Source organism: Chenopodium quinoa, unplaced genomic scaffold (genome assembly GCF_001683475.1).
Source record: "Chenopodium quinoa cultivar QQ74 unplaced genomic scaffold, ASM168347v1, whole genome shotgun sequence".
Lineage (NCBI taxonomy): Eukaryota > Viridiplantae > Streptophyta > Magnoliopsida > Caryophyllales > Amaranthaceae > Chenopodium > Chenopodium quinoa.
The window spans coordinates 2,460,539-2,472,943 of NW_018742484.1; the positions used below are offsets into that span (position 1 = coordinate 2,460,539).

At 34.8% G+C, this 12,405-nt stretch overlaps 2 protein-coding genes across 4 annotated transcripts; both read right to left on the reverse strand.

The window, feature by feature from the left end:
- Nucleotides 1-1,515: 1,515 nt before the first annotated feature.
- Nucleotides 1,516-4,865, reverse strand: LOC110719375. Its single transcript, XM_021898296.1, has 3 exons — nt 4,193-4,865; nt 2,725-2,929; nt 1,516-2,411 (listed from the first exon to the last, which is right to left on the reverse strand). The coding sequence occupies exons 1-3, from the start codon at nt 4,529-4,531 to the stop codon at nt 2,131-2,133; spliced, it is 825 nt and encodes a 274-aa protein (XP_021753988.1). The 5' UTR covers nt 4,532-4,865; the 3' UTR covers nt 1,516-2,130.
- Nucleotides 4,866-8,050: 3,185 nt separating this feature from the next.
- On the reverse strand, nt 8,051-11,457 carry LOC110719376 (pentatricopeptide repeat-containing protein At4g22760-like). 3 transcript variants are annotated; one of them, XM_021898299.1, is made up of 2 exons: nt 10,930-11,457; nt 8,051-10,208 (listed from the first exon to the last, which is right to left on the reverse strand). In XM_021898299.1, exon 2 carries the CDS (start codon nt 9,972-9,974, stop codon nt 8,256-8,258), a length of 1,719 nt encoding a protein of 572 aa, XP_021753991.1. In that variant the 5' UTR covers nt 9,975-10,208; nt 10,930-11,457; the 3' UTR covers nt 8,051-8,255. The 3 variants fall into 3 exon arrangements, with proteins under 3 accessions (XP_021753991.1, XP_021753989.1, XP_021753990.1); XM_021898297.1 differs by having other exon boundaries at nt 8,051-10,216; XM_021898298.1 differs by having other exon boundaries at nt 8,051-10,401.
- Between the last annotated feature and the right edge of the window lie 948 nt (nt 11,458-12,405).

A 12,405-nucleotide genomic window follows, 5' to 3' on the forward strand; every position in this document is an offset into this window, starting at 1 on the left:
CACTTGTACTTAACAATCTTCCCCTCAAATGCGAGCCTATACACTCCCCCTTGAACATAAACGCACCAAGAACCTACAGAGCCCAGCTATAAGGCAAGATGACACTCATAGACGAGCCTTATCGCCATAAGGCCTAACACAGACGATGCCCTTAAAAGATGGTGCGATCAAACCTAGCTCTGATTAATGTGATATAACAAATGAGGGAGAAACAAGGTAAAGAAATTCAGAAGCCCACAAACCAGAGCCCAAAGCAAGGTTCCATCTTAAAATTAAACCACTTGATAATGGGAGGAGTAGCCCCTTTAGATTGTAAATTGAAAGTCCTTTACTTTCTTTTTTAATATAGGACAAATCAATACTCACAATTGCAACTAACAAAATGAGTCATTAGATCGTAAACAAGACTACAAATATTTAATAGTCGAGTATCTGAAGATAAGTCCGTGTTAAGGTTAAAAACAAAAATTATATGACTAATGTATTTTAAAGTGTTCGAGATATAGTAGGGTAAACTATACAATAGACATATATTGGTGTTTGATATTTGCGGAGGACAAAATATGACTCATAAACATAGGAATTGTGTGTTCAACATAAATCAAGAGAACCATTCACTTGTTATTTATTAATTTAGTTCAACTAAGGTAACCAATATACCTATACGTAATTAGCTCAAATGCCCATGAAGGGCCATCTACTCATTTCTGATATTTTGTATCCATACGTTTATGTGTCTACTGGAGGCTGGTAGAACCAAGCAACTCTCTTCTAAATGATCACTGGCTTTATTTATATTTATCTCTTATAAAATAATTCAAAAAATATGATGATGAATATAATGTTGTTGTGTCGAAACAACTTGTGACAAATCATACGTCACATGAAAGAAAACGGATGAATAGAAGGTATGAAAATGATATCCCTTTTGTTTTGGCAATTGGTAAATTTCCATTCGGCAATCAATTACCTGATTAAATCTTGTTTTTTTGGATTTGAATCAATTGTCCGATTAAATCTTGTTTTTTGGATGTTTCTACTTGTATAGTTGTATGTGATGCTACGTATGGTGCAACTTTTACTTTTACGAGTATGAACAAAACACTTCATTGAAAAACGAAAAGGGGGGGGGGGGGGAGATGGTTGACACTATTCACACTAGTACCACTTTATAAAAATTTGTGGCTATAAACTTGTAAGTTGTAACATATTCTCTAGTCGATATTTAAAGACAATTTAGAAAAAAGTTCACATTGTCTATTTATTTTAAGGTATATAATGCTCTTTAAGACTATAATCGTGTATAGTTGAGTTTCTTAATATGATACATACCGAAAGTAATATCATTTGTGGTGGTGGTGTACTGTTGTGACCTAATTCATACAAGTATACAACTTGCTTTGGTGGAGTTTTTGAGTACTATTATGTCTTATCCTTAATTTCAAGAATTAGACAATTTACAGAATAACAACCAATATAAAATTGCAAATTCTACGCATGTAGATCGATGTTATATATACTAATATACGTACTTACATTGAAGAAAAAAAAAATCCTAAGTACAAACAAATTACACATGTTTTTTTTCCCTTTCTCAATGTAGGGAGGGGGAAGAGAATATAACAAAAACACACACACATACACACACACACTCACATGTAGTATTTAAAATATTATGTACAGAGTTTAGTCCATAACAATTGCATCAGTATGTATGTAATGCAAATTACAATACTCATTTTCATATGGAAGTCATCAAATGAGCTGCATTATATATTCCAATATTCTAGTACTCCAACTTTTACAAACTACATCTGCAAGCTGCAACTATCCACAATTCTTGTATTCACAGTTACTCTTTTTTTTGGCTGCATCCTGACGGTTTTCCCTCAGCTCGGATACAATTGAATGATCAAGCCAAATAACTTTGCGTGATTTAAAATAATTTGATCAATAGCAGCAGTATTCCGTGATGAGTGTTACCAATGTGCCTTAAGCTGTGTATTCCCTTACTAAAATGCGGGAGAATCAAAAGCATGTATAGATATATTTTCACCGTATCCTCTAAGCACTTATCTTTACTTATACTGTGCTTCGTATGATATTCATGACTTGTTTCAGGTATTTAGATTATTTCGAATCAAGGCAGCCCAATATCTTGAGCAACCTAAGCAATCTTCGCTCAAATTTGTTCATTCTTTGTGCAATAAAGGGTGGGAAACCCCCCATAGGCGGTCCTAGCTGTTTAGTCGGAGAAAGCATGCTTCTGTTGCCATCGTCATACTGCATGTCTGAATCACTAAGAGTTGTAGTTGCAACTTCTGCAAAATTTCCTTCACGACACTTGTTGTTCTTTCGAAGATAAAAGGTTCTGCTTCCTGCATCCCCAATTGCATCTGATCTTTCCAAACCTATAACCACCATATTACTAGATTACTTAATCATGAGTAAATAGTGATTCAGTCTTTTCAGCCTTGTGCAAAAGTTGGCAGTACAAATACTGCTGAATTCAATTTTCTCAGTTCAGATAATATTTATTTGTCAGACTAATACAAAATTAGTTTTACAGCAAACCGAGTATGCAAGTACAAGACAGTTTATTACTAAAAATCCAGCAACCATCAGTCACGGACCTCAGGTATTCGTATGCAGTATCAGAGCATATTATAAGAGCAGTAACAAGTTTTACATTAAAGGATTCTAGGAAATCAAAAGGGAACTTACTTTGGAGGCTGAAGTAGGAAACATGCAAATCAAAGGAAACAGAATCCTTATCAAGACGAGGAGCTCGGCCTTCTTCTCCGTATTTTTGAACAACCAGCTTGATAGTATCCTCCACACTAGTCCCCAATTTAATCAGGGTCCTAATCGGTCCTGGACTTCCTTCCACGGTCACTGTAATCAACACCTTCGCATCTTTCTCATACGCCTACACAGCCATTACACCCAAATTTTGATTTCTCTTAAAAATTATGCATTCAAAACATCAAAACATATTGTTTCATTGTTTGCATACTCAAAGAATACAAGGATAAATACATATTGCAACTGTAACATTAAAGAGAAGCTCACAAGACTGATTTCAATTCAGTCTTTATCAACTGTTACGTACGCTCACCAGTCACCCATCACCCATCTATATACCATATTATATCTATTCACCAAACTAACTACTTGTATTTAGAATCCGTATATTAGTTACTTGAAATGTCAATCAGTCAATACACTACTACTTGTCAGTTTAATATACCAATATTACAAATTTAAAATTTGTCATTAGTATGTATTTAAGTATTTCCATAGTTGCTTAATTAACAAGCATACGACTCACACTAACTGATCATTAAGAAAATTGAATATGGAGTACAAGGTCTTATGAGTACATAGTACATGATGAATATGTTTGTGAGTCATTGAACCCCATGTTAAAAGATAGAGGTGAAGTGCTCTAGTACACAATGTAAAAAGGGAAAAAAAGAAAAAGAAAAAAAAAAAAAAAGAAAAAGAAGACAGATTCTTCAACCAAAAAGAAAGGAATTCTTCATCACTAAGTAAACATGCGTAGCCTAACAGAGGGCTGCAACAATTGTAATTATGAAATCAAAACTTCTATCTGGGTGATTTCACAAGTATCCTTCACGGTTACATCTCCTAAAAAACGTGCAAGTCAACTACAGAGTAGCTACCATAATTTAGTAAAGTCTCGAGGTAGAATTCGATCATAATCAAATTCCGTCTATATCACTAATTCATGATCATGGAAACATTACTTGTCAATTCAGTGGTAGACTGGTAGGTTAATAATTTGTGTAAAAAACACACAATTTCAAGAAATGGAAAGTCAAAGCAACCCCATTCCTCTTTCTTTTTTATCAAACTTCATTTTTTCCATAAAAAGATTGTTGCCTAACTCAAATTCCATACCCAAAAATGAACCGTACTTTTTTTTTTTTTTTTTTTGAAGGAACATTTTTTTAATTTAATTTGCATAATTATCTCTTTTTTTTTTTTTTTTTTTTGAAACCACGCATAATTATCTCTTAAAGTTTAACAATTTGTTCAAAAATAAAAATCATAACAATAACACAATTAGGTTAAAAAATAAGTAAAAATGAATGCATTAAATTTCAAACAATATTTTTTTTTTTTTTTTTTTTTTGAAAAACAGAGAAAACAAAGCAGGTGTACATACCGCATTAATTCGGTACAAAGGAGAGTCAATTGCGTCAGAAGTACCAGACAATACATCATCCAACGTATGAAACCGCGTCAACCACCCACTTTCGCCGGAATCAAAACTCCGGCTATCATCAACAACACTATCACCGTCACCAACACCCTTAAATATCAGAGGCTCCGAATAACATTTGCTCATTACTTTCGTAGGCTTAGGGGACTGCCTTGACTGTTTCGGCTTCTTCGGCGACGACGATGATGACGGAGACGAGAGTATCCGTTGAGGGATACGGAGATCACGGCCCGATGGAGGGCCGCGATGACGGAGATCATTTGTGGTTGTATCGGGTGACATGATAATGAAAGAAAAGATTTAAGGGGTAACAAAGTTGGACTTTGGAGAAGAAAGAAGGAGGAAGTTGCTTAAGTTGACAGTTTGGTTGGTTTTTTAGTTTTTGATTTATATTGGGGATTGAGGAGAGAGAAAATGGTGTGAAAAATGTTGGGTAAAAAGGCTAAAATCTAATGGTTTGGATTGCTTGGAAATGGGGTTATGTTTCCACAAAAATAAGCTCTGTTTTTCCTAGAAGGCATAAATGGTCTAACTTCCTCTTATTACGCTTCTCAAGTTATTGCTTTACTCAACTTATAAATATGGATAAGAATACTGTACATTAATTGTGGTGTCTTCCCTTGAAAAAAAGGCCGGTGTGTGCAATTTCTGTTCTCTCTCGCTATAATTTTACTTTGCACTATTTATGTATTGGTAAGCATGATAAAAGAAACCGGTCAAGTAAAGAAGAACGGAGGAAGTAATATTTATTTGTACTATTTTTATCTAAATTTATTAATATTTATTTGAGCTATTTTATTTTTTCTTCAAATCAATTAAAACAAGTTGATCAAATATGTGAATCTTATGACCAAAGAGGTAGGGTGTTTGATTTTTATTTTACTGGGTTGGCTAACGTGTGCAGTATGCTCGTCATAGCTAGCCATGTTTGGAGAGCTTTTTCAATATTTGATAATATTAATGGGGGAAAGTATGTAAACAAATATTTTTATCCGTACATTATTCTTAAGAGTTCAAAAAAAAGGTAATTAACATTATCATGATATAATTTAAGCATAAAAATAAATACGAAGTAATTGATTATATAGACAAATATTTAATTTTATATTATATGGAGTATATGTGGCAAAGTATGGGGGTTGCATGGAAAATAGAAAATTGGTATGAACAACGCAAATTTAAAGGGAGGAAATTCCGTGGAGAATAAGAACAGAAATATATTTTAGTCGCACGATATGCTAAGAAGAATATGGTGACAAATTGTTGGGCAACCGAAATCTTTAGAGTTGAAACGATGATCCCAAAAGAAACTTGGGATGCTACGACTTCTAAATCATGTGTAGATTTGTTTGAAAAATCAATTTGCCCCCCTAAAAGCAACAATTCTAGCCCCAGAGATTGCACCAAACCCATGGATTTGTGTACCATAACATAAGACTTTGCTCTTACCGATAAGAGTGAAAAATAAATATACGTGATACGCAACACTTTGCTTTTCATGTTTTTGTACAACTAACTTATCCATACGAAAAACTACTACAACAATATTAAAGCTCTATTTACGTAGTATAAAAGGTTGGAGTCGATGAATTAATGAATTATGAGTATTTCCTGTGTGCATACATGGAAATAATCTTACGGAGTACTTCATATTTCTTTGTTGAGTTTTATCTAGTAGAGCTACACGTTTTTGCATATTCACTTTAGCCTCATATATCCAAATTATCTTTACCTTTCTAACGTAGTCAATTCTCTTTTATATTAACTTCAATATGTACAGTTCGAGAAATTACAAGTTAATATCCAATATCAACATAACTTGTTAATATTAAGGATTTTTTGGCAAATTCTTAAGCAAACCCCCCCCCCCCCTTTTTCTCTCCTCTATCACCACTGAACCACCACTGGCACCACCTTCTGACTACCGCATCACCACTAACACCATCGCACGGCCACTACCACCACCAATCGACCACTACCACCACCAATCGACCACTGCACAGCCATTAGGCCCACTAGACGACCGTCGTACCTCAGCAAGCACCACCCTTTCTCTAAGGGGTTAGTATGGGCCCACTTTACACATGTCCTACTAGGGTGTCTTTTGTTTGGTTGGCCGGCTGGTTTAGACTCGCGATGGTGGTCGGATGGTCGGCAAGGCCATGGGAGGGGAGGAGAGAGAAGGAATAGTGGCCATGGGAGGGGATGGTTGGTAAGGCCATGGGAGGGGGGGGGGGAGAGAAGTGCTTTTATTTTCCAAAACGTCACTATATTAACAAGAAATGCTAATATAGGATATTAATGGGGACTAGCTCCTAGAGTTCCAACTCTCCTTCAAATAGTAGCATTACTGATTTATCTCTCAAAGTACAACCAGGTGCTGGAATTGTGTAACTTCTGCGTAATTTCCTCAGCCAATGCTTTAGATCAACACTGGTTTTTAGAGATTTTGGTGCAAAGTTGCGTAGATCCTCACCTTAAAAAATAAATAAATAAATAAAAAAAAAAACGAAGTAGCAAGGAGAACAACTCTAAATCTCTAACCACAGTTCAAACCTCACGGTTTTTTTGGTTCACAATTTACGGGCCAAGTACTTGAGAGTAGGGAGGAAATATAAGTATATCTCAACCTTAATCATCCTCAGTTGACAAGATTCGAACTCCAAACTTAAGGTGGGAATGATACTTCATAGATATTAGAAAATTTCAGAGTTGTTTGGTTGATAGAAAGAGGAAGTGTGACCTTTGTTCGAGTAGCAATTATTGAACTAATTTGTGTTCTAGTCAACAAACCAGTTCACAACCTTCGATCCTCAGCCTCAACGTATAATAGGCCACAATTGATTTTTGTAATCAAAGAAGCATATCACCTATAGTAAGGAGTATTTATCTCCCTATTATACCTTAAAATAATTCATCACGAAGTTATGTCAAAGTATAAATTTTGACATTTATGTATACTTGTATAGTCTAACAAGGGAAACAGAGTACTCCGTATTACATAGAGACGAAAGGGTTATTAACTTAATCTAAACCAACCTAGGATTATTTAAAAGTTCCACTGTCCAAATCCGCTATCTCCAAACCTTAAAGAAGGATCAAGCTGTAGACAGCTCCAGAAAGTCATTATAATTTATATAAGCCAAATGACAAGTCTCTCTCAAAGCTTATCATCGAAAGCAACAATTAAACATCAGCAAAGTGGTAAGGGGAAGAAATTAATCCTTGAGTAATCTTCCAGTGATATCACCACCTCATAGCAAAGACATATAATTGATTATTTGCATTTAAGTATTTATAACCTATCACACCAGAAGCTGTGATGTGAGCAAGTATATACATATTTATAAGATCTATTTTCCAGGGCATTTTAATGAAGACTGTACCAGGAAAACAAAATCAGTGGCCAAGTGTAAAACACTACTTCTGTTTTCTTTTAATATAAAACAGACTGCCAATCGCGATGCAGTTAGGTACACTAATCACTGCCTAATGACAGATATCTACCAATTACTAAGACTGAGGCAGTATTGAATTTGGCTGGTCATGTAACAAATGAATGCCCTATCAATTCTGCAAAATATTGTTCATATGACTGTAAAATGGTCAAGAACATTTTTAAATGGGGTATGGGCTCTAGGCGCCATAAAGAGGACAATAGTTGCATCACTAATCTGCCCGATTGAGGTTTGGTATCCATCCCAAAACCAATTGGCAATGGCATGAGTAATTACTTAGGCTTAAAAGGTGATTATTTATTTTTGTCTCCTCTCCAAATTACACAAGTACATAACACAAAGATGGGGGGTCAACAGTACTCAATATGGTGTCATGAAATAACAGTACAGTATTAAGTAACACATTATGTTAGGGTTACTATAATCAAGCCTCAAGATGTGCTTTAAATTGTTACATACCTGAAGAATACTCCACTGTCACAAAAATCTGCATAAGAATGTTCCTCATTGCAAATTAACAATTTCATACTTTGAAGGAGGATGCTAATTTATAGCCAACTAGAACCAGGAATCCTTGCTGACCCTATACGCTTCAAATTCTTCTTCATTTTATTAACATCATCCCACCGATCATTCAATGCATAAACATTGGCAAGAAGCGAGGTATAGCCAGCTTTATCGGATTCTAAATTGAAGCAGTGTTGTGCTGCAATCTCTGCAAGCTCAACATTGTTGTGTAATCTGCAAGCAAGAAGTAAGGCCCCCCAAACTCCAGAATGAGGTGGAATTGGCATGCTCTTGATTAGTTCATATGCTTCTTTTAACCTTCCAGCCCTTCCCAGGAGGTCAACCATGATTCCATAATGATCAGCCGAAGGCATCACCCCGAACTTACTCATCAAATTAAAGCACTGATAGCCTTCTTCAATGAGACCAGCGTGGTTATAAGCAGTCAAAATCCCTGTAAACGTGACTGAATTTGGTGAAATATTGACATTTAACATCTCTTCAAATAATCTAATAGCATCATGAGACTTGCCATTTATCCCACATCCTACTATCATAGCAGTATAAGCAACTAGGTCTTTCTTAGCAAGGCCATGGAATAACTCATAAGCTTTGTCAATACTTCCGCACTTGGCATACAAGTCTACTAGTGCTGTAGCCAGATGATCATCCACTTCAATGCCGAGTCTTCTCATATATGACTCTATCCAAGAACCATAATTCAAATCCCCTAACTGTGAACAAGCGGATATAACACTAGCCAAAGTCATCTTGTCAGGTTGATCAATCAACTTTCTCTCTAGGATGTCATTGAACAAATGGATTGCTTCCTTTGGTCGGCTATTCTGAGCATAGCAAGCAATCATGGAATTGAAAGAAAGCACATCTTTATTTGGCATATGGTTAAAAAGGTCCTGAGCAGCATCAACATCCCCGCATTTTGAGTAACCAGAAATGATACTTATCCAAGAAATATTGTTTCTTCGAGGCATATCATCAAAAAACTTCCGTGCCATATCCATATTCCCACATTCCACATACCCACTTATCATTGCATTCCAGGAGGCTAAATTTCTATCAAGCATCTGCTGGAATAAGAGAGATGCCTTATCCATATTCCCTGCCCTCGCATAGCCTGAAAGCATTGAGTTCCAAGAAACAATATCTTTGAGAGGCATTTTGTCAAACAACTGTTCTGCCATCGACAGGTCATATTTCAAATACCCTGCTAACAGCGAATTCCAAGAAACCACATTCTTCTGGTCTATCTCATCAAAGACCTTCTTGGCTGCCTTCATATCACCCAGTTTAGCATAAAAGTCCAGAAGAGCTGTTTGCGCATAGACACTCTGAAGGATTTCATATTTGTGAACCTGTGCATGAATGCATACGCCTCCAACCTTATAAGGAATTCGAGCACATGATCTCAAAGAAGATGAAGTTGAATATGTACTAGGACGCAATCCCAATTTTTGCATTTGAACATGAAGGAAGAATGCCTCTTTGAATTGCCCATGTTGAGCCAAAGAACGTATAACGCAAGACCAAGAAAAGCAATCGGGATGTGGCAGCTGGTGGAGGATGGTTTGGACATAACGAACAATAGCTGGAGTAAAGTTGAGGAGAGATGTAGCTAGTCGGCAAACCAGTTCATTCTCAAGATCACAAAGACTGTTGACAATAAGTTGAGCATGGATTTGCTTTGTTTGGTTCACTGTCAAACACTTGTTCAATAATGTACAGACTTGGGAGAGAGGCATACAGACAGTATCCGAAAACAACAAATTCTCAATAATAAATCCAACCTCTGAATTTACATCATCAAAAATATAGGCCGACCCAATTCCATTCCCGTCTAAAACCAATTTATGCCTATATTCTGGATGTAAAAAGGGAACCTTGCACGATCCTGCACTAGGGCGTCTCTTAAACTTGCTAATTCCATTTTCCCCTATCTGGTGACATTGAGACTACCGGAAGATACACAACCCCGACTTAAATCCTCCAACAGATCACAAGATTGAAAAGAAAGAAACAACACAAATCAATAAGATTGAAAAGCAGCAAAAAATTTAGAATAAGTGACAGTTTCATGTCTTCAATAACAATAATCACACTACACTTCCACTGAACCCATCCAACTTAACTTAGGATGTACTTTTAATCAACCTAAAACAAAAAAGAGCCCTGCAAAAAACAAATTCAGCAGAAAAATTCAAATAATCGATTTTTTTTTCAATAACAGAAATCTACCACCATAATTTTTCTCAACCATCTTGCTTAAATAGCCAAATTCAGAATCCAAAATAAATCATTAAATAAAAATAATAATAAATTGAACATGGCATAAATGGGGTATATAGGGTTACCAAAACAGACATTTGAATTAACATACAAAATATGAATTTATCAGCAATATGAAAAATAAATTCTCTCACAAAAACATGATTAACTCTTCATTAGTTCAACAAAATGCTAAACTTGAATTGCAACTCAAAGATTCTAGATTGCATATTTCAATTCCTAAACTATTTTTCCAATTATTATTTAACAGAAATCAATCAAACAACATAATATCTAAATATTAATTTCCCAAAATCTAACATTGTAAACTACAATAACAAAGTCATAGTAAAGTTTCAAGCTTTCACTAAAAAAAAAAAAAAAAACAGTAAAGTTTCGAGTTAAATTAAAGCCAAAAAACAGAAAAATTACCAGAAATCAGCATGATAAACCTCTGATTTGACTGTTGCTGGAGGTTGTCACGGCGAAGACAACACTTTGGCATGATTTTTCTTGATAAGCAACAACGGAGTTTGGAAAAATAATGGGGCTTCATAAATTTGGGCCGAGGCCCATTATTCACAATATGAGGTATGTGGCCTAATCTGCCCATCATTCTTTACCCTAAAGCCCATTTTTTTCTTTTTAGGTAGAAATTCATTTCACATTACAATTTTTGATAAACGAAGTAAGCTATAAATTACTCCCTCTATCTCACAAAGAAATCCTACTTCTCCTAGACACATGATTTTGTTAAGTGTAAGTTATAGAGAAAAAAAAAAAAGGTTTTGAGTATTGTTTATTGTTTTTTCAAATAGGGGGGACCATCATGCAATAAGGGAGTAAAGAGAAGATGAATGAAAAACATAATATTAAAATATTAAGTGAGCTACTGAGCTCAAATCAAGGGAGAAACCAAAATATTTTTTTCCGTGGGACGAACATTTAGAGAGAAACAAGATTTTGTGGGGGGCGAATAGAGGATATTGTAATTGGATTTACAATCATGTCACTTATTCATATGAATAATGAAGAAAAGTTAGCAAGGACCACTCTATAAAATTTTGGTAAAATATTAGCGGATTTCTAGACCATGATTTTTTGAATGAAAGTATGTGGGAGGAAAAAAAAAAGTGACCTTGACCTAGTGTAAAAGTTATTAAGTGAGACCTTTAGGAAAGGCAAGGTTACAAATGGAGTTTTGAAGCAATCTTAAGGTGTTAGGGTTCTTGAGTATGAAGATCTTGTAAAAGAAAAGGGTCCCTCACTTTTGAGAAGCTGCTCAACTAGTAATTTTTTTTAATTGGCATGTAGTAAATGTCATTGATTTAAGGTAGGAAAAATTGTGCATGCTTTAAGTTGGAATTGTGCTTAACATCAAAAAACATAAGAAGAAGCAATTTTCTAAGAAGTGGTAGATTTTGGATTTTTGTCAGTAATAGAGTATAAAAACCAATTGTGAGCTTCAACTATTAGCTTAAGTTTTTTATTGAGTTGGTCCTTTGATATGATACATATGTACTATTAGTCAATGTGACAAAAAAGATCATAAATCCAAATATCATTCATTCCTCCTTTTAAGCACTAATGAGTATGGGAAGGCTCATATTGAATCCACATTTCAAAGTTTATTCAATGACTCTCATGTAAGAGGACGTGATAAAGTATAAAAATTAATCGTGAATTGTGACTATTAACTTATGCTCTACTTCATGGGAAATCTAATATATATGTATATATATATACATATATACATATATATATATATATGTATGTATATATGTATGTATATATATATATATATATATATATGTGTGTGTATATATATGTGTGTATATATATATATATATATATATATATATATATATATATATGTATATATATATATATGTGTGTGTGTGTGTGTGT

What these genes read in the sequence shown, in the direction of transcription:
- LOC110719375 (XM_021898296.1), bottom strand. Translation starts at nt 4,531, where the DNA reads ATGTCACCCGATACAACCACAAATGATCTCCGTCATCGCGGCCCTCCA. An exon ending in CTTTGTACCGAATTAATGCG is followed by an intron (nt 2,930 to 4,192) that starts GTATGTACACCT and finishes ATGGCTGTGTAG; the next exon opens with GCGTATGAGAAAGATGCGAA. An exon ending in TTCCTACTTCAGCCTCCAAA is followed by an intron (nt 2,412 to 2,724) that starts GTAAGTTCCCTT and finishes TGGTGGTTATAG; the next exon opens with GTTTGGAAAGATCAGATGCA.
- LOC110719376 (XM_021898299.1), bottom strand. Translation starts at nt 9,974, where the DNA reads ATGCCTCTCTCCCAAGTCTGTACATTATTGAACAAGTGTTTGACAGTG.